Source organism: Alexandromys fortis, unplaced genomic scaffold (genome assembly GCF_014885135.2).
Source record: "Alexandromys fortis isolate MF-2015 unplaced genomic scaffold, M_Fortis_MF-2015_v1.1 scaffold_189, whole genome shotgun sequence".
Classification (NCBI taxonomy): Eukaryota; Metazoa; Chordata; class Mammalia; order Rodentia; family Cricetidae; genus Alexandromys; species Alexandromys fortis.
Genome location: NW_026068081.1, coordinates 1,596,617 through 1,623,759, shown reverse-complemented (window position 1 = coordinate 1,623,759; position 27,143 = coordinate 1,596,617). Strand labels below are relative to the sequence as shown.

The following is a 27,143-nucleotide window of genomic DNA, read 5'->3' as shown; positions in this document are numbered from 1 at the left end:
GACCATCGTTTAAAAAATATTTATTTGGGGACTGGAGAGATGGCTCAGTGGTTAAGAGCATTGCCTGCTCTTCCAAAGGTCCTGAGTTCAATTCCCAGCAACCACATGGTGGCTCACAGCCATCTGTAATGAAGTCTGGTGCCCTCTTCCTGCAGGCATATATGCAGAGAGAATTGTATACATAATAAATAAATAAATATTAAAAAAAAACTATTTAAAAAATATTTATTTGGTTTTATGTGTATATGTGTGTCTATTAGTGGAGAGATATGGGAGCTTGGAGCAGGAGGATTAAACAAGGAAGAGGAGAGATGAGATCAGTAAGGAGAGAATGTGGGGAGGGACAACTAACACTAAAGGCCACATGAAAACAGTGCCCCAACTAGGTATCTTTCATCACCAAGTGAAAACAATGCCAGGAATGGGCTGTATCTAGTTGAATCATTGGCCAAAGTGTTTCCTAAACATTGGCTATTGCCAAGGCTATTGGTTGCTCTCCACAAACTGATGGCAAGGTCCTATTGCTGAAGACAATTCTTACACATCTTACTGAACACGGAGAATTTGAGCTGGTGCCTAATTAGAGTCTTTCCCTACTGACTAGTGTTTATGGTACTCTACACGCTACCAGGAAAAAGGTAACCATCTACAAACCCCACGATCTACAATGATGACCTGCTTGCAAGATATACTGGACAGTAGTGGTGCAAACATGGGAGAAACCAACAACTCTCTGATTGGATTTAAGACCTACTCCACAAAATGGAAATCATGCCTAACATTGCTCAGGTGGCTGTGAATGGGTCTAGAGGAAAACAAAATACTATTGGATTGCCAAAGGAACATAGCAATAAAATGACGCCTAATGCAATTTTGTTATACCCATAAATAGTGCTTCCCTCAGCCATCATCAGAGAAGCTTTCTCTTGCAGTAGATGGTAACTAACAGACAGACCAACAACTAGACAATGTGGAGAGCGTGAGAGATTTTGGAACACTCAGTCTTAAATGGGATGTCTTCATCAAGCCCTTCTCCTCAGGGCTCAGGAAAGCTATGCAGAAGAGGAGGCAGAAAGATTCTAAGAGCCAGAGGGGATGGAGGGAGGACACCAAGGAAATAGTGTCTTCAAGACACAACAGGACTGATGGAGGGAGGGGAGCAGAAAAAAATGTAGAGCTCAATAAATATCAATAAAAAATATATAAAAAAGATCCCATCCAAAGCCCAAGAAGCTATATTGCATTAACAACCACTCACACAAAAAATTAGTTTTCTACCAAATGGGAGTCTCAATGGGGATATTTAGTACACATAAAGGCAGATTCTATGCTCAGCAGTCAATGGCCAACAAAAACTGAACTCAGTGGTATTTTGTAGACTTTTTGACTCCTATTGCTTCGTTTGGACATTTTTGTTTTGCTTGTATAATAAATATGGTTTTCTAATTTTGTGCTTTTATGGATTTCGGTTGTATGTGTATATGTTTGTACTTTGTTTTTTATGGTTTGTTTTTTGTTTTCTAAAGAAAGAGAGAAAGAAAGTGCATAGAATTAGGGAGGTAGGGGAAGTGGGGAGGACCTGGGAGGATTCGGGGGAAGGGAAGCTGTGATCAGAATATACTGTATGAAAATTTTTTCAATAAAAATAAAATTAACTTAAAAATGAAAACAACATGTTTATTTATTTAATTTTATGTACGTGTGTGTGTGTGTATGTGTGTGTGTGTGTGAGTACATTTATGCACTGCATGACCACAGTGCCCCTCAAGAGCAGAAGGTTTTAGATCCTCTGGAATAGAAATTATAAATGGTTGCGAGCCACCATCTGGGTGCTGGGAACCACACCTGGGCTCTCTGTAAGAGCAGTAAGCACTCCTACCCACTAATCAATCTCTCTAGATCTTTTTACTGACCATCTTAAAGTAATTTTTCAGAATCTGAAGTGAACTTTGTTATTTGCTTAATTTTTTTCTTCCTGTCCCATTAGAATATAACAACTGTCTATAGTTAGGGTTTCTATTGCTGTGAAGAGACACTATTACCATGGCAACTCTTATAAAAGAAAGTGCTGTGGGACAATGGTCTGTACCTTGTCACTTATATTTTAAATAAATGCTGATTGGCCAGTAGCCAGGCAGGGAGTATAGGCAGGAGGACCAGGCAGAAAGTAGAGGCTGGGCAATGAGAATTCTAGGAAGAGGAAAGTTCTTTCTGCAGTTGTGACCCAGTCTCAGAGGAAGCAAGATGTGACCGCCTTGCTAAAAATGGTATGGAGCCACATGGCTAACACAGATAAGAATTATGGGCTAATATAAGGTATAAGAGTTAATAAGAAGCCTGAGCTAATGGGCCAATCAGTTTATAACTAATGTAGAGCGCTGTATGATTTCTTGGGACTAATCAGCTCTGGGACCTGGTGGGAGAGAAACCTCTGTCAACAGGAAGGCATTTAATTTTTGTGTCTTGCTTTCAGTTTCAGAGGTTCAATCCATTATCATCACGGCAGGAAGCATGACAGCACGCAGGCAGACATGGTGCTGGCTATATCTTGATCAGAAGGCAACAGGAAATCAATTGAGACACTGGGTGATATCTTGAGCGTAGGAAACCCCAAAGCCCACTCCCACAGTGACACACTTCCTCCAACAAGGCCATAACTACTCCAACAAAGCCACACCTTCTATTAGTGCCACTCCCTATGAGTTTATGGAAGCCAATTACATTCAAACTACCACAACGACCACAAGAACGAGGACATTGCTTCTTGAATCTACTATTATTTATCCAATATCTCAAATGGTGTCCAGCACTAAATAATCACTGCTAAATAGTGAAGGTCGAATAATGTATATTCTGGTTTTCCTTTGGTAAATATATAATAATATATACATCTTAACTTTATATATTCTTTAACTGATTTCTGGATTTAAATTTTATTTGTTGAAATAGCACCTCACTATATAGCCCTGGTTGGTCTGGGATTCACTGTGTAGAGCAAACTCAAACTGCACTCATAGGGATTCACCTGCCTCTGCCTCACAAGTGCTGAGATTAAAGGCGTGTGCCAACTATGCCCAGCCTGCTTTTTTTTTAATGAAGTGCTTTTTCCTTTTATCTTTGCAATTATAATAAAACATTTTCCCTTCCCCTATCTTCCTCTCAAACTCTGCCATATACTTGTCCTTACAAATTCATGGCATCTTTTTCATTAGTTGTTATTATATACATATGTGCACATGAATATGATTCCTAAATATAACCTGCTCAGTCTATATGATGTTACTTGTATGTAGTCTTTCAGGGCTGAACATTTAGTATTGGATAACCACTTGGTGTGTTTTTCCCTGGGGAAGACTATCCCACTCTCAGTATTTCCTAGTTTTCTGTAGTTCTTTGTGTAGGTCAGAGGCCTTGTACAAAAGGAACTACTTATTAAAAACATGTATTTATTTACATATTTTTAAGTGTATTGTTTTTCCTGCATGTATATATGTGCACTGTGTGCATGTCTGATCCTCTGCAACTGAAGGACTAATAGCTATAAATCAAATGTACAAGCTGGAAATCAAATTTGAGCTCTCTTTAAGAACAAGTGTTTTTTTTTTTTCAAAAAAAGATTTATTTATTATATATACAGCATTCTGCCTCTGTGTATGCCTGCATGCCAGAAGAGGGTACCAGAACTCATTATAGATGGCTGTGAGCCACTGTGTGGTTTCTGGGAATTGAACTCAAGGCCTCTGGAAGAGCAGCCAGTGCTCTTAACCACTGAGCAATCTTTCCAGCTCCAGCCTAGGTTTAAACTAAAGAAGATCTAATCAAAACTATTTAGTAAGATTACTTGGACAAGATAATGAATATCTGAAAGATCATCTTTAAGAATAGTTATCACATAGCATCATCAATCCTACCAATTTTAAGTATTTAATTTAATTATTCTCTAACTGTTTATTACCTGAAAAATCAAAAGCCTTTTACAACATAATTTAAAGGAAAATTTCTTCATTTAAGTTATTAAAAGCTACATGAAAATTTTCTAGGCCCCCAATTTGATTTGTTTTAATTAGAATTTACAAAGATCCTGGTTAGCACTCTTACACTGAAGAAAACTGCCAAGCAGTGATTAGATTTCTATTTTATATAGCTTACCAAAGCTCTTTTGGACTTTGCTAAGTCAGAATTTAAAAGGGGTCATATAGCACCAGCCAAAGGACCTGATCTCCAGGGAAATGAAGTCAATCAGAAAGTTTCTTAGTAAAATCTAAATATACATAAGTCAACTATAATTTCACTGAAAGAAAATCAAAGTAGTTGACTATATATAGCCCTAGATCCTTCTGATAACACCTCTGTCAGGCTGGGAAGATAAGGCAATAGAAATAAAGTATGTGACAAGACAGCATCATCAAGTTAATGATACTTGAGACACTCTTTAGTATCTTCTTATAGGGTGGAATGTTCTTTACTCAAACACAAAACTAAGTTCCTACTTTCCCAATATCATGTTGTTTCTCTAGTCTGTATCACAGTATCAGAAATACACTTTAGTAAAAGGTATAATTCATGATTTAGTTTTTAGTCATCCATGTAGAAGTTATGCTCTACTTGTGTTGACTAATATAGTTGCTTATACTTTCTCTATTATAGGACTTGAACATTTTTACTTTTAATACACATGTTCCCCACTCCCAGTTCACCCATAAAATCTATACTATTTTCCCCTCCCAGGAATATCCATGTCCCTCCCCCAGTCCCTTCCTCTATACCTAACCTCTCTGTGGCTACAGATTATAGCTTGGTTATCATTTATTTAATGGTTAGTATCCACATATAAGTGAATACATATCATATCTATCTTTCTGCATCTGGGTTACCTAACTTAGGATGACTGATCAGGAACAGGAGGAACAGGTTGGGAGGAAGAGAGAAGATGTGGTTAAGGGAAGGAACGCAGAGAGAGACAGAATTGTGGGGCATTTGGTGGTATTGAAACCTAGTGCAGTGGGAAAGTCCTAAAAATATACGAAGGTAATAATAATGAAGACTTTGAAATAATGAGGGAGACAGAGTCTCAACTAGCCATCTCTTGGGGTCCCATGAAAATCCCCAAGCAATAAAGGCTACTGCTAAGACAACAGGCTGCTCCTCTCAAACAGACAGCAAGGACTCTTTGTTGAAAACAACATCCATGCAACTCACTAAATATGATGGATTAGTCAATCTGGTGCCTACACAGAACTTTTACCCCTACGTTCTAATGTCTTTGGTATGGGAAGGTACTCTTCAGGCTACCAAAGGAGAAACATAAAATCCAACCCATGCACAAAACCTTTGATCTATAATGCTGTCCTGCCTACCAAATAAGCTAGGGCAATGGTGGCACAAAGCTTGTCGGAGTAGCCAAGCAATATCTGATTTGACTTAAGGCCCACTCTAGGAGATAGAAATCATACTTGACACTGCTTTGGGTGACCAAGAACCAGACATTAGATAGCCCAGAGACCTAGGGTAAAATCAAACACTAACTACTGGTTTAAAAAAGAAAAAGTAGTAATAAAATGACTCCTAATTATATACTGCCCACTCATAGATCAGTGCCTTATTCGCCCAACATCAGAGAATCTCCCTCTTGCAGCAGATGGGAATAAACACAGAGCCATACAATACCCTCAGCCAGACAATATGCAAAGAGCCAGGACTTAGAACACACAGCTCTGAATGGGATGTCTCAATCACACCCCTCTACTCAGGACTCAGAGAACCCTGAAGAAGAGGAAGCAGAAAGAGTGTAAGAGCCAGAGGGGGTTGGAAGACACCAGGAGAACAGGTCCTCTAAATCAACTGAGCAAAGCTCATATGAACTCAGAGACTGAAGCAGCAAGGACAGTGCCTATACCAGGTCCTTTGCACATATATTATAGCTTTCACTTTAGTATTTTTATGGGACCCTGAGTGTGTGAATGAGTGGGTTTCTGATTCTTGTGCCTTCTTTTGGGGTTCTTTTCCTTTCCTTGGTTTTGCTCTGTCAAAATGAAAAAATTATAGAGATGGCAAACAAATTTGGAGATGATGTGGGGCATTTGCAGCATGTTAACTATAAAGCGGTAGCACAAGAACTGTGTTGATGACAGTTCTGCATCTTGGTTGTGGTGGTTACACAGACACACAGAGAAAATACTGGCATTCACACTGAACCAATGGTTTTGATACTGCTCTATAATTAAGTTATAACCATCAGGGAAACTGGCTGAAGGATACGCAGAACATCTTCATACTGTATTTGTAGCTCCCTGGGACTCCATACTTACTTTGAAGTTAAGAAGGTAAAAAGGGAACACTATCCATTCTCATATTTATTTACTAAATACGTACATTTGCTATCTAATTTTAGTCAAGTAAGGACAGTCTTTAATTACTGGTGTAAAGTAGATTCTCTAAACCTATTTGTTATAACCTATAAATACCTTAGAGCCAAGTATAAAGCATAAAAAGTATTCGCTTCTAGAAATAAAGACTAGGAGGTAGGGGCTGAGGAATAGAAGGAAAGGCTCTTTTCATTATGTTTTCTTTTGCTCTATAGATATTTAACCCACTTCTATGTGTTACTTTTAAAACATGTTTTATGGAAATATTAAGTAGAAAGTTATAAAATACAAGGAAGAATTATGATAGAACCTGTCTTAAGCATCCAGTTAAAGAAAAAGGAGTTTTAAACTCTTATACATTATTCTCATTTTCCTTTATAATCTCTCCTCCTGAGAAATGATAGCCTAAATTTTGTTTATCATTACTCTGCTTTCTTCCCAGTTTAATGTTTACATCTCCTTTTTCCTTTTCTGTTTGTTTGTTTGATGGAGACAGGGTCTCATGTAGAACAAGATGACCTCAAATCCACTATGTAAACAAAAATGATTTTGAATTTTTTATCCTTCTGCCTCCATATCTCTAGTGCTTGGATTATAGGCATGAGCCATTGCCATAGAATAATCCTTTGTACACTGTGGCAATATATTGCTCTCATTGGTTTAATAAAGAGCTAACTGGCCAAGAACTAGTCAGGAAGAGGTCAGACAGGAGGGCCAGACTGAAAGAACACTGGGAAGGAGGGCGGGGTCACCAGCCAGCCACAGAGGAAGCATTACATACAAAATCATGTAATACACATATATCAATACTTATTATATATGATGTATTTAATGTAAAAAATTTTCACCATATTTTTGTATTTAAAATGGTTATCTCTTAGGGGCTAGGATATAGCTCAGTCACTGAGCCTTTACCTAGAATGTGCTAGGAATCATGTTTGAACTCCAGTATGACAAAAAAAATAACAATGCAAAAAAGGCTACCAATGACAAATTGTCACAACAGAAAGTCTCTTTCCTTGGAAATAAGACCAGTATTTTTTTTTTATTTATACACTATTAATACTGTCAAAATATGTGCCCATAGGAAGCATAGAAGTATTTTTGTTATTCTGTATTTTTTTTTCTTTTTTTAAAATACTAGAGTCTGAACCTAAGGTCTTGTATATACTAGGTAAGTACTTTATGCACTTAGATCTATATAGTGTTCTTTCATTTTTAAAATTGTAAATAATAAAAATAATGAATATTTAAAAAATTATATGTAACTGTGCTTATAGCACAATATTTACATAAGTTTTAATAGATTATATAAATAATTGGTAAATCAGAGTATAACAACAATGTTCTTGAACAAAAAATAACTTTAATAAAACAGTAGCAAGTAGGTGACAAATACCAAAATCTCTGAGAAAATACAACTAACCTTGACTGATGAAAGTCCAACTTTTTCTGGAGACCTGTTCAGAAACAAAAGATGGTGTTAGATTGAAAAAACAAAAAAGACTTCTACATATAAAAAAGACAAAGTTGCATTAAAAAATTAGGTATATATTTTGTTACTGGAAAATCTTGTTTTTGTATAACGAAATATGGAAAACAAAAGAGCAGGGAAGAAAGTTAAATCAGATATTAATAAGCTTACCACCATCTGTCTTCATAATACATATACTATAGGGAGTTTTGTACATAAGAAACTGTACAACTCCACAATAAAATTCCTCAAAATGATTTTTCTAGATGTGAAATTGTGGGTTGAAAGTATAAAAATTTAAAATTTTTAGGAAGCTTTCAGACTGCTATCCAGACACACCAATTTATGCTCTCACTACTTTAAGAATGCCAGTTTAATACCATCACTGAAAATGAGTGCCATTTACAGTACTTGCCAATTTGATGAACAAATGTACATATCTGTCTTTTGTTACACTTCTTTGTTTGCTAACATGGTTGAAAATTTTCATATGCATTATACATACTGATTTTGGAAAGAGAAATCATTTTCGTTTTTGACTTCAATTTTTCTACTGGAGCAAACCTCTACTCATACCTGGGGTAAAGTCAAATAATACAAGTCTAAAAAAATAAAAACATGTAGTGATAAAAAAACATGTAGAGATAAACTCCTAATGATATTCTGCCATTCTCATAGATCAGTGCCTTGTTCAGTTACCATCAGAGAAGCTTCTTCCTGCAACAGATGGGAACAAATACAGACACTCACAGTCAGACTTTACACAGAGAGAGACTTTGGAACACTCAGCCCTAAATGGGTTGTCTCCATCAAATCCCTCCACTCAGGGCTCAGGGAACCTGACGAAGGAGGAGGCAGAAAGATCAGAGAAGTAAAGCAGGCAGCCACTAGAGTTCTTACCTCTATAAAATCTTCAGACTAAAGGGGGGGTGAGCTCCTATCTCCTCCTGCCTTATATTCCTCTCTCCACCCAGCCATATCACTTCCTGTCTCCACCTGCCTAGTGCTGGGATTAAAAGGGTCAACCAAGTGCTGGGATCAAAGGTATGAGCTTGCCTCCCCCCCCCCCCAATCAAAGGTATGAGACAGGATTTCTCTGAGTAACAGCCCTGGCTGTCCTGGAACTTGCTGGCCTTGAACTCACAAAGATCCACCCCACTCTGCCTCCCTAGTACTAGGATTAAAGTCCTGCGCCACCACTGCTTTTAGACTGGTTAAATCTCCCATAACTCAAAGTGTCCTTGACCTCCTGATCTTCCTGCTTCTACTTCACGGGTGGGATTAAAGGCATTAGCCACCACTGCCTGGTCTCTATGATTAAGTAGTACCTAGCTCACCATCTGATCTTCAGGCAAGCTATATTTGCTAGAGTACAAACAAAATATCACCACAAAGAAAGGAGGCATAGAACTTGGAGGAATAGAGGGAAAACTATAATCAGGATATATTATGTAAGAAAAGAATCTATTTTCAATAAAAGAAAAAATAACAATAAATTAATAAAAATAGTCTACCCTTAAACATAGACTACTCTAGATAGAGTAATTTCAAAAGTAATTTCTTACCAATTATCTTTACTGATTCTTTCCTCACCTTTTCCCTTTTTTAAAGTAAGAACATTGGCTTCAAAGCATAATCAAGAGAACACATTTATGGCCAATTATTATACCTCAGGGCTACACAGCAACAGTAAACAGTTAATATGCCATTACTGAGGATTATGAAAAATAAAATGCAATTATCACAGATGATATAATTTTGGGCTGAATGGCAGCTTGAAACCAAAACCATTTAATCACAGTGTTTTTGCAGAGATAGAAAAACATTCTAAGAGACTGGGTGACTATTCCTCAAAAGTCATATTTATAATAAGAGCCAGACTACAATATTCTCTATATGCTATATTTAGTATGATGTTGTTATAAGAATCTTCAAGATCTACTTAAAATTTTGTGGGAAACAAAATTACTTTCAAAGAACACTCAATCCCTTCACTGAACAAACATTTCTGGAATACCACTATGTCCTAGGACTAGAGATTAGAAGATGAAATAGACAACTGTAGTTGGTTTTTCTAAGGTTACTAAAAAAAAAAAAACACACAAAATTAACTGTCATAAGCAGTGCCCATTTAACCATCAGTAGTTTTGGTCAATATAAATTTGGGTTAACAAAGGGCAATTTCCAGAAATAAAAACAGGTTTTGTTTTGTTAAGACAGAGACTTGATACACAGTCCAAACTCAAGATTTTCCTGCCTCAGTCTCCTGAGTACTGGGATTACTGGGATTATATGCTTGGCGTGTTGACATTTGGTTCTCTAGTCAAATCTACATTGCTGTGTAATAAAATCCTACATATGGAAAACTTGTTAGAACTCAGGTTATTCTAATTTCAAAGAAAGAAAGAAAGAAATATCAATTCTATAGAAATGGATGTTTAAAACAAACAAGTCAATCCAAACAAAAATAAAGACCTTAAAAAGCTCAAATTTCCATAAACCTCAAATTCTGAAGGGCAGTGAGGAGGTGCAGACTTGCAATAGAGGTCTAAAAGCAAGAGCTAAGTTCTCTAAAAACAAAACAAAACAGAAACAAATATACTAAAACCCATAGGAAGTAGAGAAAGGAGGAAATTTTGTTCATCTCAGGATCCTTACACCTGTATAAATTTGGCCAGGTTCACTGCCTTCATCCCCTAGAAAGGAAGATATTGTTAGCTCCTGTATGCAGTAGGTTTCTGGCTGTTGATTTGATGTCTAAGTTATTGGCCAGTTGTTGACATTAATGGAGATGTTCCAGATTATGCTGAGTAACTACTTCCTTTTGAAAGACAAGGGGCGGGCTGGAGAGATGGCTCAGTGGTTTAGAGCACTGCTCTTCCAGAGGTCCTGAATTCAATTCCCAGCAACCACATGGTGGCTTACAACCATCTGTAATGAGATCTGGCGCCCTCCTCTGGTGTGTGGGCATACATGGAGGCAGAATGTTGTATACATAATAAATAAATAAATCTTTAAAAAAAAAAGAAATACAAGGGGCATAGTATAACAGTCTTTTAAGCAGTCTAACGTTGTTTGAACACTGTTTAATGATATCCCATGTGTTGATCAAACCACTTAATGATTCAGTTTCTTAAAGGTACTGTTTGGTCCTCTGCAGAAGGGGGTAAAAATATCTCCCTTGGACTGATATGAGGATTCAGTCAGGGTGTATGAAGACATACACAGTGCATGATAGTTTCTTTAGCAACTTTGAATTGCTCCACATTTTTCCATGGTACTTTGGCAGCTCTCAGTAGTGAGGAGCCAAAAACTAATTTCTGGGCACAAAAACGGTACTCTACAGCCTCTAAAGCACCGGCTCATTTAAAAAGAGTAAAAAAGCCAGAGTATACTGAGCTGGGGATTCAAATGAAATCTTATCAATGGGTGATACTATTGGTATCACCTGGTAACCAAAACCACTCACATTTGAAGGATATTTAAGTATAAAGTCGTTAAGAGTTTGGTGTGTAGCAAAATATTTCAAACTACCATGGTTTCCTCTAATATTTTAAGCTTAAAACTGTTTTTTTTTAAATCAGGGTAGTATGTAAGGTTAGAATTCTTTTGTTATGCATTTCTGATCTATTTATAAAACTTCAGTGCCTAGTAAAAAGTAAAAAAAAAAATACGTTTAACTTGTAAATGACCTTTGTCATGTGCCAGGATGAGGAAAAAACAATTTATTCCAACATAAAAAGCAGCAAACAGGACTGCAGAGATTGCTAAATGGTTAAGAGTGACTGCTGCTCTTGTAGAAGACTGTTTAGGTCTCAGCACCCAGGGGCCACAGCTACCTGTAACTCAAGCTCCATGGAACCCAATACACTTTCCTGGCTGCTGTCACTCACACACATATGACATATACTGACACAAACATAAATAATAAACAAAAACAAACAAATAAATAAATAATAGTAATCATTATGGTGTATATACACTCCAAGTTTTTCTTTTTCTAATAGGGGCTATATAAATAATAAAACAATGGCCATAATTTATCACATATTTGCCAAAACAATACTAACATATTTGAACTTTTTGAGTCCTCAAAATTCTCCTACTAATTATATTATTTTCATAGAACAAAAGTCTAACTTGGATCAGACTCAATCATTTAAATTCTATCTTTAAAATGCAGGGGCTGGAATGTGACCTTAGGCAGCTTGATTCAAGGCTTTAAACCACTTTGCAATATTGCCTCCTTTCTGGGCAAGGTCTTAAAACACTGCAAAAGTTGAAGATTCAAAGGTTTCATTTCTCTGGAGATTTTACATATGAATCTTTATTTCATTCCCAGGTTGTGGCATGTCAATTACACATTCATTGTAGCTATTAAGGGCCAGCCAGAATTCAAAGCCTTAAACAAGTTTAGTCCAACTCATGAAGCAGCATTAATTGCCTTCACTTTGCTGCTCATGCATAGACCAGTTACTGTTGTTTCCCAACCATTGTCTTTCAATGGTTTTTGAACATAAAATCTCAAAAGTACCTTGTATATAAATACATGAGCAAGCCTTGCAATTTCAGTATCTGTCACTTAGAAATAACTCTTTAGATAAAAGATGTGTAATTCCTGTAGGGCCCTGGTCTGCCCTAGTTCCTGGGGTGCATTTGTGGGGACAGTTTATGGTCAGCTGACTAAGCATCCTGTTTGTTTCTGTGCTCTCCCTGCCCTTCCTGGTGATTAGCTGCAGGGCATTGTCTCCATTGTTAATATGGTAATTTCCCATCTGCCTGGGCAGAGATCCTTGTGCAGCAGTTAGGTAGATAAGGACTCCCCCAAATCTGAATAAACTAGCTGGTCTCCTTTCGAATGACCCTGGTCTCTGTGTGTGTTCTTTCAATCTTCAGGCCCTTGCTCGACTCGTGCGGAACAGTGGCTCGTGAACTGTACCGAAGGTGTAACACAAAATCGGATGTTACGAATTCTCCCTTAATTAGCATGCTCAAATATAATACTTTAATATAATAATGCCATCTTGGAGGTGATAGAATACAGGGAACTTATTTGTTTTTATTACAAAGAGTCTAGGTGTGGAACAAGTGTGTCTTATAGCTGTGCTTCTTCCTCACCTTTAGTGGTTACTTCTTACAGCTGCCCATGTTCATTTGCTTAAAAGCTTTCTTGCCCTTCCAATTTTGCTTCTTATCTATGCTGAACAGAGAAGCCAGGATTCTTAAAACTGTAATTGCAAGGTCAAAGAAGAATGGGGATTTGGGGGCACTGCCAAAGAGACGTTATGATTTTATTTTGCACGTTGTGGTACTTTTTCAATTGTTCAGGGGTTTTTAAAAGGCGTATTTCTTATGTTCAGCTCTATCTGAGAACTGTCATTAGTGAAGCAGTAGCTGCCAGATAAGTGTGCTACTTAATACTCTTCAGTATCCTGGGGCTACGCAGCCCTTCTATGAATCTCAGTCTCTGATTTCAAAGTGAAGACAATACTATTTCAGAGTGGGCATATGCCTACAAAAACAACTACTGAGGTCAGTCTTAGGGATTCAAGGGACTAGATGTCAAAAAAAAATTCTTTCTTCAACCATCAACTAGCTTCAAGATCTTAAGCAAGGATCTGTAGAGTTTCTGTGATTTTAGGGATTTTAGGAAACTTTTTTTAAATATTACAAAAGCCCAAACTTTATTTTTCTTATTTAGTCCCAAAAAAGACATCATAATAAAAATACTGTCAATTATCAAAACTTATCTTTATAATTTCACCGGGTTAGCCTTAGTCATGTCACCATAATAGCCAGGCCAGATTAGAAGCTCAGTATCCCTGGATAGCCACGTACTCTAAACCCTAGGTCAGGGGTATGTATAACCTGCATCCCTCCCACCCCAGCCCCAGCAGCAGGCAAGTCTCCTGTGGGCTGGCAGCTCCACCACCATCCCCACCTGCATAGGGCCCCCGGAGGCACAGCCTGCACCAACTGAAGGAAGAGACAGCTCCATCACCATGCCTGGCTGCATCAGAGGGCCCTGGAGGCACAGTCCTCACCTGTGCCTACTGGAGTACAAAGTGCATTAAAAGGCACACTGCCACACCTCCAACCTGCCCCAACTAGAGGAAGAGTAGCGGTGCACAGCCACGGAGGCACAGCTCCTACCTGCGCAGACTGGAGGAAGAGCACTAACAGCCAGTCAGCAGGAAAGACTACCACAGCCAGGCCCTCCACCACCAACCCCAGTGGCATCAGAGGCCACCCAGAGAGAGGTGCAGGCTCCACCTGCACCAATTGGAGGAAAAGAGTCCCCAAGGCACAGATAACACCTGCACCAATTGGAAGAAGAATCAATGTATGTACCTATAGTTATCCCAAACCCAGACAGGTAGAAGGCAGTGCAAGAATATATTCAACAACCTAAAGAGCAATATGGCACCACCAGAACCTAGTGGTTCTACAGCAGCAAGACCTGAATTTTCCAAACAGAAAAAACAGGGGGGAAAACTAACCTTAAAAAATAGCTTTATGAAGATTATAGAGGCCCTTAAAGAGGAAATGAAAATTTCCCTTAAAGAAATGGAGGGACAAAACACAAAAAAATTGGAAGAAATCAATAAATCCAGGAAATAAAGCCAGAAAAGCCAAGAAAAAATAAAACAGGTGAAGGAAACAGTTCAAGACATGAAAATTGAAATAGAGGCAATAAAAAAACACAAATCAAGGGAATTCTGGAAATAGAAAATCTGGGTAAATTAATAGGAACCACAAATGCAAGCATAACCAACAGAATACAAGAGATGGAAGAGAGAATCTCAGGCACTGAAGACACAATAGAAAAGTTAGATTCATCGGTCAAAGAAAATATTAAGTCTAACAAATTCTTAAGACAAAACATCCAGGAAATCTGGGACACCATGAAAAGACCAAACCTAAGAATAATAGGGATAGAAGAAAAAGAAGAACTCCAGGTCAAAGGCATAGAACATAGAAGAAAACTTTTCCAACCTAAAGAAGGGGATGCTTATGAAGGTACAAGAAAATTACAGAACACCAAATAGTCTGGACTAAACAAAGGTCCCTCTGCAACATAATAAGCAAAACACTAAATATGCAGAAAAAGAAAGAATATGAAGAGCTGCAAAAGAAAAATGCCATCTAACATATAAAGGCAGACCTATCAGAATTACACCCGTCTTCTCAATGCAAACTATGAAGGCCAGGAGGTCCTGAGTAAATATTTTGCAAACACTCATAGACCACTGATGCCAGACCAGACTACTATACCTGTTAAAACCCATAAGCTGATGGTGGATGATGAAAATATGATAAAGTTACACAGGGAAATAGTATTAAGCTATAAAGAATGATGAAATTATGATATTCACAGGTAAATGACTGGAACTAGAAACAATCATTCTGAGAGAGGTAACCGAGATCCAGAAAGATAAATCTCATATGGTTCTTCTCATTTGTGGATGCTAGATTTGAACCTTCAGATATGTGTGTTTCAATTGGAATGATCATAGAGGTTAAGAAATTACTAAGGAATCATGGGGAGGGGGTCTCATATGAGAGGGGATAGAATGCACTGGTATAAAGAGTTAAAATGTGATAATGGAATAGAAAAGGTTAAATTGTGGTGGGAGAGAAGTGGACAGGAAAGGGGAGGAAATGTGTGAAAGAAAAATAACACAAAATACTTTTAAAAAGTCTTGGAAAATTCCTACTACAGAAGCTTCCTAATATACACATATACACAACATACAAAGAGTTAGAATGGGGCGACACTATTGTTGACAAAGGTTTCTGCCCCACCTGGTCCCACAGCCATTCAGTCCCAAAGAAACACACAATGCCTACAATAATTATAAACTGATTGGCCTATTAGCTCAGGCTTCTTATAACTAACTCTTACATCTTAACCCATAATTCTTGTCTGTGTTATTCACGTGGCTTGGTACCTTTTATCAGTGAGGCATTTTCTTCTTGTTTCCTCTGCATCTGGGTGATGACTGCAGACTGAGCTTTTCCTCTTCCCAGAATTCTTCTTGTTCTGGCTGCCCCACCTATCTTCCTGCCTGGCTACTAGCCAATGAGCATTTTATTAAACCAATACAAGTGACCAATACAAGTGACAGAGTACAAGATCATTGTCCCACAGCACACTATAACAGGGCAACAATGTTCATACTGGACATAAAGGCTAACAAAAAATGTCCAGTGCCATGAGTAGGTTGATTTTTTTGGAACTGTTGGCTAAAAAGGTCCCACAGACCTCCCCCACAAACATTACAGGCTATGGCCCTTGCTCTTGGTTACCCTCCAGAACTTGTATTGCTGATGATACCACATACTTGAGTTAAAGAACATGGAGAAAGAAAGCTGGTACTGACCTAGAAGCTTCACCTCTTTTAGCTAGCTTTTACAATACTGTGCATGCTTCCAGAAGAGAAAAGTAATTACCAATCTTCCTCCACTGTAAACCCTGTGAACTACAATATATGAGTGACCTGGCAACACATGCCCACTGGTTCATAGCAGCAAGAATAACATGGGATTAACCAGATACTTTCTGATTAGATTTCTGAGTACTGTTCCACAAGGTAAAGCCCAAAATAGGTTCAGACCAGAACCTATCTAGACAGGTCATAGGCCTCAGAGGAAACCCTACTACTATAATTCTGCTAAACTGACATAGTACTATACCGATTCTTAATGACTTATCATTATACTCACAGATCAACACATCTCTCAATCCTCTGAGAAGCTTCTATTTGCAGTAGATGGTGATTAACACAAAGACCACAACTAATCAAGGTGCCGAGAATATAAGCTTCAGAATGATGAGCCAAAAGTGGAATATATATTGCACCCCTCCTACCAAGGCTCAGGGATCACTATACAAAAAGGGTCAGGAAGAGTATAAGTGTCAGAGGTAGTAAATGACTACATGAAACATGTCTTATGAACACAGTGGGGCAGCTGCACACATAAACTTACAGTGACTGTGGTAACATATACAATAAGCTCTGTGTAAGCTTAAGCCATTCCAAATTCCAGCACGGAGAAGGAAATCTGGCACTAACTCCCACCCCTAGTCATCAAGCTATTAGCAACTGTTAGCTGCTGCTACAAGAGAGAAGCCATTTTCTCTAAGAGCATAGCCCTTGTAAGTCAAGCACACTCAAGTAAAATACTACACATCTAAGAGTATTTGAGCATCAGAAATTGATCTTGATGACTTTGAAAAAAGCAGACTAAAAGTTGAGTGGGTAAGAAAGGAGAGAAGTAGATCTGAGAAGAGTTAGGGGATAAATATGATCAAATCATGTACAAAACTCTCAAACAACTAATAAAAATTTTTAAGAATTAGCATACCACCTATGATGCTACTGAGTATAAAAGGAATTATAGCAATACTTCCCAAAATCTCAGATTTTAAAAATTAGTCTCAAGGCAAAAAAAATATTTTTTTTTAGTGTTTGAGGTCTCATAAGAATCATTTCTGAGGTCGGTGAGACTGCTCATGTGGCAAAGACAGTCACATTACAAGCCTGAAGTCCTGCGTTTAATCCCTAGAAGCCATGTAAAAATGGATGGAGTGAACCAAATTTACAATGTCTTCTACCTCCACATGTTTACCACGGCATCCCTACACTCACATACATACACACATCATGCACAAAAGGGTTTTTAGAAGAAAATTCAAAGACTTCATTTCCAGAAGTGTTCAATCTTTTATCATTGTGATATAATGTCATCTACATATGTGTTTTGTTGATTCATATTCGTAGCTGTCATGGGATACAAGCAGTCCATAGCCACAGGCTGAACATGCCTGCAATTACCTTATTTTTGAAAAATAACACAAAAAAGTTTAAATTAATTCATTTAACACTATTGTTTATCAAACAGCTTGCTAAGCACTGAGTATAAAGTAGAAACAGACACTGTCCTTCCTAGAACTTATGCTAAGGCCAAAAGGCTTGGGTTATTAAGTTAATGGTAGAGTGCCATACCTCATGTGTGAGGTCCGGGGTTCAATTCCCATCACAAATCAACCGAGCCTAGTTAGAACTAGGGATATAGTGAATAGTTTCCAGCAAACCACCTAGTCTCACAAATTACTTTAGTAATCCATATGACCCATTATGGTTTCATATGGGTAGGTAATCTGCTAGTTGAAACTTTAACCATTTATTAAATCTTTGATTTATCTAGAAGCAACTTCTTAGGCAAAGTCAGAGATGGGGGTCCTAGAAACTAAACAATCAATATGATACCAATCTACAAGCAAAAGGGCTCTAATTTTAGCCATACGATGGAAGAATATGTAAGCTACAATAGAGTGAGTTTTGGACCTGAATAAGCAAATAACTATCTATATGGCAATAAAAATATTGGGGAGAATTTCTAAGTTTCCATTATGAATATTTAGAATATAGACAAAACTTGGAGAGTAATATGATAAAGCTATACCATATTTGCTGACCATGTTCAACAATAATAGATCAACACCCCTCTCTCCATTCTGTTTGATATTTTGAAGCAAATGACAGAAACTATTTCCTTTCTATCCATTAAGCATTTTAATATGCATCTTAAAAAGATAAAGACTTCTCTTTAAAACATAACCACAATATTATAGAGCTTAACAATTCTTAATTACTTATAGCTGACATGCAGATTTCTTCTATTTCCTCAGTCTTTTTTAGTAATGTATTTAGTGGAGCAGTGCTGTGTGTTTGCTCACCATCGTGTCTGTGTGGAGGCCAGAGGACAGTTTGCAGGAGGTGCTTCTCTCCTTCCACCTGGGGACTGAACTTAGGTTGATGGCATTGTCTTTTACCCACTGAGTTATCATCAGTTGAGATGGCTCTTTAAACCTCCTTCTCATGTTTATTTCTTGTGATTCATGTGCTGAAGAAACTGTGTTGTTCATCTTGTAGAAATTCACACGGTTTGAATTTTGTGGATTGCATCATCATGATAATAACATAAGAATTATCGTCTCCCTAGGGAACTCATTTATTTCACTAACGTTCACTACAGGTGGGTGTGAGGCACAAAGGGAATCTGGAGAGGCTGCAAGGACTAGTACAGTGATCCAGGATCATAAGAGGGCTGATGGCCATACCAGAAAGGTGCCTGGCTCAGGTGCACAATGCCAGGTCCCATCTACGGGACTGTCCAACTAGCCTAGGTTGTATCTGGGGAGTCACAGGGCTGGTCTGGTTTCCAACAACATGCTCTCTAGCTGTAGCTTGCTGTCTCTTCCCTGGTAGGTGTAGCTACATCTGAGGATGAAGTCATAGTCGGGTGAGGGGCCAGCTCCACACTAAGGGTGTGCTGAGGAGGATTTCCTTTCTGAACATGCCAGAGAGCTGGCAGGAGATTTCATAAAATAGGTTATTGATCACATGTGAAACAGTGGGGTTCCTTTAGTATCCTTTCCACTATGATAACTTTATTGTTCACAAATTCTCTTAGTAGACAACTTTTCTATTTTCATTTGTCTTTTTTATCAAACCATTCAAGGTAGCCTAGAGTTCCTCACATTGCATCTTGAATCCCTTAGCATGTTCTGGATGTCTGTTCTTCCTTTTTGTTGGAAATTAGGCTGCTGTTCTCTAATCCAATGTTGTCTTTACTGAACAAGCTGATTTTCAGGTTGGCAATGTTACTCATAGTATTAAAACCTGAATCACTGAGGCTTTTCCACTTTAGGATTAAATTATGCCAATCAGCTTTTTTCTCCTTAATTGTTCTTATGCGGACAGATAAAGACAGGCTTTCTGGGTGTTTCAGGAGTCTGCTTTGTGAGGTTCGCAGACATCCCTGGAAGAAGACCTGAATTCTTCAGATTCACTCAATCTGTCTTTCATGGAGATCAAAAGCATATTATGAGAAATACCTTAAAGAAAAACATTCGCCAGGCAGTGGTGGTGGCGCACACCTTTAATCCCAGCACTCGGGAGGCAGAGGCAGGAAGATCTCTGTGAGTTCGAGGCCAGCCTGGTCTACAAGAGCTAGTGCCAGGACAGGCTCCAAAGCTACAGAGAAACCCTATCTCAGAAAAAAAAAAAAAGGAAGAAAAACATTCAATGAGGAAACTGGGACCTACAGCACTCAAGAATAAATCTCAAGATGTTCTAAAGTTCAGCTTTACTGCACCATACACATTATCTCTTGGTCTATGTAAGAATTTACACAGCTCGTTCTCTAGGTAAAACTTCAGAAAAACCAAAGCAAATGGAAGACACCATAAATAAAACACTGTAATAAGTCAACAATTAAAAGTAGGTGGATACCACAAATTATAGACATATTCAGTACATATCAATCCCAAACAAGTTTTTGACACACACCATTAAACTGTTGAAGAGCCCTGGGCAAGGAAAAGGTGTACTAATTAAGAGTCAGCAAGCATTCACTGAAACCAACCATGCAAGAAATTGCTGGTTTTCCTTTTAGATAGAGTTATTGGCCTTGAATATCAAAGAATACTGTACACAAAAATCTAGATTAAAGCACTGTTCTAGTTTGGTTTGTATTGATAAAAGAAGCACAACTAAGGCAACTTCTAGAAGGGACAAATCCGTGTGATGATATTTTGTTTCTTTCTGAGCTAACAAATAAGGTTTGTCTGAAGATAAGAGTGCAGAGCTAAGCCACCAGTTAGCCATAGAGGACAGATAGTGGCCACCCAGCACTGGGGAGTCAGAGGCAGAGGCATCTCTGTGTGTTCAAGGCCACCCTGGGCTAAATGGAGCCGATCTTGTCTAAAAGAGAAACAGAGCCAAGTAGTTATGGCTCACACCTTTAATCCCAGCAACTGAAGATTTCATAGAGGTAGGAACTCTAGTGGCTGGCTGCCCTGCTTCTCTGATCTTTCAGCTTTCACCCCCTAATCTGACTCTGGGTTTTTATTATTAAGACTAATTAGAATTCACACTACAAATCTGGGTTTACAGTTCCAGAAGGCTAAGAGCCATCATGGCAGGAAAGCATGGCAACAAGCGACAGGCATCAGCAGGACCAAGAAGCCAGCAGTTCACACCTTAAACCTCAAGCATGAAGCAAACAGAGTAACTGCATTTAAGGCTTTTGATTTCAAAGCCTGTCCCCAGTGATGTACTTCCTCCATCAAGGCTGTACCACCTAAACCTCCCTAAACATTACCCACTGGGGACCAAATATTTAAATGCCTGAAACTATGGGGACATCTCTCATCCAAACCACCACAAACATTCATTTCTTATCTACTTCAAATTGTTAATATTTTAGATAAATACATTGAAAATGTATTATACATTTCTATATGGGACACAGTTGGGGAAGACAAAATATACTGGCTAGAAGGATTCAAAAATATTCAAATGGACTAGAAAAATAGATCAAATCTTAGCAGAATGAAATGTAGCAGGAATAAATACAAAGTGCATGATAAGGGATTCATGGCTTAATAAGATGCCACGTGAAACCTTACACTGGGTAAAGCTGTGACATGGCTGCCATCCTAGACTAACTTAACAGAACACAGGAAGAGGGGGGGACACTTTGTATGCACAGTCTCATAGATAAGAGCACACTGAAAACCATTATGTACTATTTGAGAAATAACATTTAGAAAAGAATACGGATGAAGTAAAAGAGGAGAAACCAGTTTGGTGAATGTTCTGAAACCCATGTGAAAAGATAAAAAGAAATAAGGATGATCAACCCAGAGAAGACAAAACAGCGATAAACAAATAAACAAAGAAACAAACAAAAATCTGCCTTCAAATGTTTGAAGTACTGTACATCAGAACAAGGACTAAGAGCAGAAATCCCTTGATAGAGTTTTTTTTTTATTCTCAGTTTAATACGCGTAATTAACAACCAGAGTTTAGAACCTCTTCTGTGATAAAGTATTCAAACAGAAATTTAGTGATAAGCTTAACAAGGACATTACAGAAAGTTGGGACAGCCTACTTCTTAAAGTCGCAATCCCTCTAAACCTCAGTTTTCACACTTTGCAAATTAGGGAGTTAGATAAACTGGGTTCTTGGGTTCCTTCATTTAATCAACAAACCATTATTGGTTGTCTACCACAGGTCAGACATTGCTAGGCAACAAGGAGAAAACAAAGATAAGAAAGACTCAGCCTTTGCCCACAGAGAAGTCATAATATAATAGGTGAGTCAAACCTATGAAGAAACAATTTTAATATATAACTGTAACCAAAGCACATATGATATCAAGAAGGACAGAAGAGGTGCACTCAAGTGTATGTAAAGAGATGAAGGATGTTTAAAAGCCTCACTGGAATAGCCTTTTAGCTCTCTCTATAGTGGGAACTTGCAGAAGGCTAAAGAAAACGAGTGCTTTAAAACACTCGTTTTAAATGTAAACAAAATGCTTCAGCCGTATGCATGAAACTGGTTGATATTTGTTTGTATGTGTGTATGAGTGTCCATGGGTATATATTGTGGTGTTGGAGGTTGAAGCCAGCGCCTTGCACTTGCTAAACAAACAATCTACCACTAAGCTGTAACTTCAGTCCTTCTTGATAGTTATTATAGACTGTCCAAACACAGGTATGACTCAATTAACAACTAAGACACACTCTAAGAAATGTGTACTATGCAGTTTTGTTAAGTGAACATCACTTAAAACTAAAAAGGCAATGATGTCATCAGGGATGATATCTTACAGGATTACTGTACTATGTGCAGACTGTTTTTAACCAAAAATATCATTATGCATCACATGGTTGTAGTTCTTATAGGGGAATAGTTTGAAATCTAATTTTTAAATATTAATATAATACAGAAGAGGTCTGTGTGATTTTTGTTCTAGGAATCCTAACACTTTTACCTTGGTTACTTGAAGTAACCATATCTTTCCACATGCTCTAGAGGCCTCCTTTAATTTGATATAACACATTGGAACCATTAATTTCCCCAAGTGAAAACATAAACTGAAGCTTTGATGGAATTTGATAGAATAGTGAAAACAAATAATAAACCTTTATAAATGGAGGCGTTTAATTTAGACATACTATAATAGTTAAATAATCATGCTAAAACTTATTCATTACCCGATAGGATCTCTGGGAAATCAGTGGAGGCCAACTTTTCTTTTTGGATTTAGTTTGTAAAGTACATGCAAAGTTAGCCCTTATATACAGACTAACTTTTTCATTGAAGTCCATGTTTAAACTTTTAAGCTATTGTTCTTTATTTGGTATGTACAAAACTATATTAGAACATGCAGCTTGAGCACCGAAATCTGAAAATCCAAAAATGTTTCAAAACTCAAAAATTTTGAGTGTCAACAATGATGCCACAAATGGAAAATTCTGTGTCTAATTTCATGTGAAGGGTAGAAAGTGCAGGCACATAAAAACCCTATAAAATTACCTTCAAGTTATGTGCATAGGTCATATATGACACATAAACGAATCTTGTATTTAGAGAGTCAGTTCCCATTCCAAAGATAATCCTATTATACATAGGAAAATATCTCCTAAAATGAAAATAATTGCTAAAAACTCCTAAATCTAAAATACTTTTGTTCCCATGAATTTTAAACAAGGGATATTTAACATATGCATGTAATTTTCAAGTGTAACACAGAGAATAAACTCCCGTGACTCTGCATTTTACCTGGACACTTGAGTAACAGTCCTGCCAGGATAATTATTGCATGCTCTAGTTATCTACCTACCCAATACAGGTCAACCTGGGTAAAATTCCCTGATGTTTAGTTTTTAAAAAAAGTTTCATGTTAGGCATGGTGGTACAAGCCTTTAATATCAACACTTGAAAGGCAGAAGCAAGAGAATCTCTTTGAGTTCAAGGCCAGCCTGGCAGAGCAAGTTCTAGGACAGCCAGGGTTACACAGAGAAACCCTGTCTTGAAACACGCCCCCCACACCCAAAGTTTCATCAAACATCCACACATGTGTATCCCTAACAATATATGAAGTTTTACTATTTTTGAGCTTTGTTTCTAATAATGTACTTCCAAAGGAAAAAAAGTGATGGATACTAAAACACAAAACAAAACAACAAACTAACAACAAAATCCAGCACTACACTAAAAACCTTAGTAGTTTTTTCAGGCTAAATGCCACTCCTCATAACCGTGCCTATATCCAGAGATGTTTCTTCTTCAACTAGGGTTATTATATTTAGATACTTAAAAAATATCTACAAAATGAACATGCAGCTAACTTCCAACAATAAACAATGAATAAACTTTAATGTATTTATCTGAAATTAGAATTTAAGCGAGAATATATACCTTATTTAGCAATTCTACATTCTCATCATGTTAATTATGTAGTAATTATGACGGTGTGTGATGAAAGGACAAAGAAGAAGGAATTGAATGGTCAATGTCAATTATATAAATATTCATCTAAGTATTTAGTAGTATTCACTCAATGAAAGATGCTGTACACGTGTGTACTCAAAGTTCTATCAGAGTCTATTCAATACATATGCCCAAATGTAAATACTATGTACTATCTGTATGGCATTATGTACAGTTAGAAAACTGCTTAATGAAGAGTAGGAAGAAAAATAAACAGCTGCATTATGCTTGCTTAGATTGTTCCTACTCCTAAAACACTCAAGATGGCTTCTTTCTAAAAAAAAAAAATACTATTTTTAAATAAATTATTTGTTTGCATTTTATGTGTATTGGTGTCCTGTCTGCATTCATGTCTGTATGAGGGTGTCAGATCTTGGAGTCACGGACAGTTTTGAGCTGCCATGTGGGCACTGGGAATCGAACCTGGGTCTTCTAGAAGAGCAGTCAGTGCTCTTAACCTCTGCGTCATCTTTCCAGCCTTCAAGATAGCTTCTCTAACAAATTAACACAATGTCTAGATAGGTAAATTGACTTATAGCCACTATTACTCAGATATGTATTCGAAACTGACTTAATTCAACATATTCAAAATGGGATCAATTCAATGTATTCAAAATAAGGTAAATGGGGTAGGTCAAATAAATATCAATAGTCAATTTTCTAGGTAAGTATCAATTAATATTATATTGTCATTAAAAAAAAAATCAGGCCGGGTGGTGGTGGTGCATGCTTCAATCCCAGCACTTGGGAGGCAGAGGCAGGTAGATCTGTGTAAGTTTGAGGCCAGTCTGATCTACAGAGCAAGTTCCAGGACAGGCTCCAAAGCTACACAGAAAAGGCCTATCCCGGAAAGAAAAAAAAAAAAAAAAACAGTTATAACATACGAAAAGTCATTTGGGGGGCACTATTCTTGCTTTATAAAAAGTGTATGGGTAACATTTCAGACACATTATTCTATATCAATCACAAACTGGTGAGCCATATGCAATACAAAACAGATTTTGTTTCTTGATTCTTTCAACTAATAATCCTCCCATAACTTGAAGTACTTAGTTCCTTGATTTGAATAGCAATCAATACAAGTGTGTATTAACTCATATAGGTATATTAACCCAAAAAGCTGCTTTTCTCAGTACACTGAGAAACCCTCATTTTGAAAGCAGCTGTTGAAATGATTATAATAGCAATTTAACTCTTTTTTTCCCCCAGAGCTTCAGTGAGAGGTTTCTTTATAGAGTCAAGAAGTCTCCAAATTTTTGGCTTCTCTTAGCCACAGTGAAAGCAAAACGGTCTTTGGCCACAGCAGGGTTTCCGACTGTGAGAGCATACATATGTTTATTTTGTATGTCATTGTGAAACAGTGCTATCATGTACAAAGTTCAAGCTCAAAACCCACACAATCAAGTAACAAAAAATCATCACAAAAACAATCACATGCTGTCCTAAGTAGGTTTACAATTTTCTGTTGCGCTGCGTTCATAGCTGTACTGACTGGGCTGCATGTGGCCTGTGTAGTTACACACCTCTGCTTGTAGGCAATTATTGTTGGGTCATCTTTTCCAATTTTAAGATCAGATCTTTATTGTTCATGCCTTATCAGGACTTAAAATCATGGGCAAGAGCTTAAAAACTACTTTTTATAATGAACATTAAGTATTTATAGTTTAAAAGAGCCAGAACATATGTTCTGCCATCTTCTTAGTTTCTCATCCCCTTAGCTGCAGACATTCTGCTTTGCGGGGTTGTTATTTCTCTTCCCCTTACCTGAAGGTTATCTGAAAACAAAACAATCTCTAAGTCTTTGGCAAACATGGAGGAATCAGTAAAGAGACTAATCCTACATTTGCCACCTGTTTCATATTCAATTAAAAAACAAGAAACTCACAGGCTACCTCCTACAGTACAAAAACAAAACCCAAGAGCAATCTCATCCTTAACACTGCCAATTCTAAATTCCCTATTATACTTATGAAAATATATTAAAACAACTAGCCGAAATCCGGGAATACGGCTTAGTGGTAGAGGGACCCACCCAGCCCAGGGAAAGTCCTGGACTCAAATCTCAGCATTGCAAACCAACCAACCAATGAATACCACCACCATCATTGCCACCACCACCACCAACAACAACAAACAAAAATCAAATGAAAAGAAAAGCAACGCCAACCCAAAAAATCAAAAACCCAATAGGACTACACACTGAAAAATCTAACAAGGCATTTCTTTTTGTTCAAAAAAATCTATTTCAGTCTTGAGGGGGAAAATGGATGGCTGGTTCATAAGTACCTAGTCAGGTTGCAAAATCCTGTCAGAGTCCTGAAGAGGTAAAAGGGGCAATGACACAGAAGGAAAGTGTCTAGAGTGAGTCAGCTGGAATAAAGCTGGTTGCTCGGGAAACATTTCTTATAGGAAAGTGACGACAAAGGGCTGTTTAACAGGAACCACCTTGTAGCTGCTTTTTGCCCTTTATTCTCTTCTGCTTTTGCCATATGGAAAATGTAAAAGTAAGACTAGGTAAAGCAGGTAACAAGCAACCGAAACAAGCAGAGCAAAAGTCAATTTACTTCTACAAAGAAAGTGCTGGGATCCTAAAGATCCTGAGCTGAACAGGACGTGAGCAGAGATAAGGCCTTTGTCAGGCTCTAAAGTAAGAAGCTAGCTTAAGGGTTTTGATTTCTAAAGGCAGAAAGCTGAAACAGAAAATCTGATAGCAAACAAAGAGCAACACTAACATGTTAAGTCTAAACAGGAACTTGGAAAGCTTCTGGTGCTCTGAAAACTAATATGATGATTTAGTTTTTGCCTAAGAGGCCAGGCAGGAAAAAAGAGGAAGAAGTTAGAACTAAGTAGATAAATAAGCACAAATAAAACAACCAATCCTAAGCTGAATAGACAAAACTATCTTGAAAACATACATACAAGTAACATTATACAGACTGAGCACATCATATT

The 27,143-nt window shown here is 37.6% G+C and overlaps 1 protein-coding gene across 6 annotated transcripts in view; it reads right to left on the bottom strand.

Moving 5' to 3' along the window:
• The window catches only part of Wdr44 (WD repeat domain 44), a 99,509-nt gene that overhangs the window by 55,950 nt on the left and 16,416 nt on the right, over positions 1-27,143 (bottom strand). For all 6 annotated transcript variants that reach the window (XR_007588687.1, XM_050121910.1, XM_050121912.1 and 3 more), the window contains one exon: positions 7,792-7,825. Coding sequence is in view for 5 of the 6 variants with exons in the window: in XM_050121910.1 (XP_049977867.1) it covers positions 7,792-7,825 (34 nt within the window). In the remaining variant the exon portion in view is untranslated. The remainder of the gene's footprint in view (positions 1-7,791; positions 7,826-27,143) is intronic.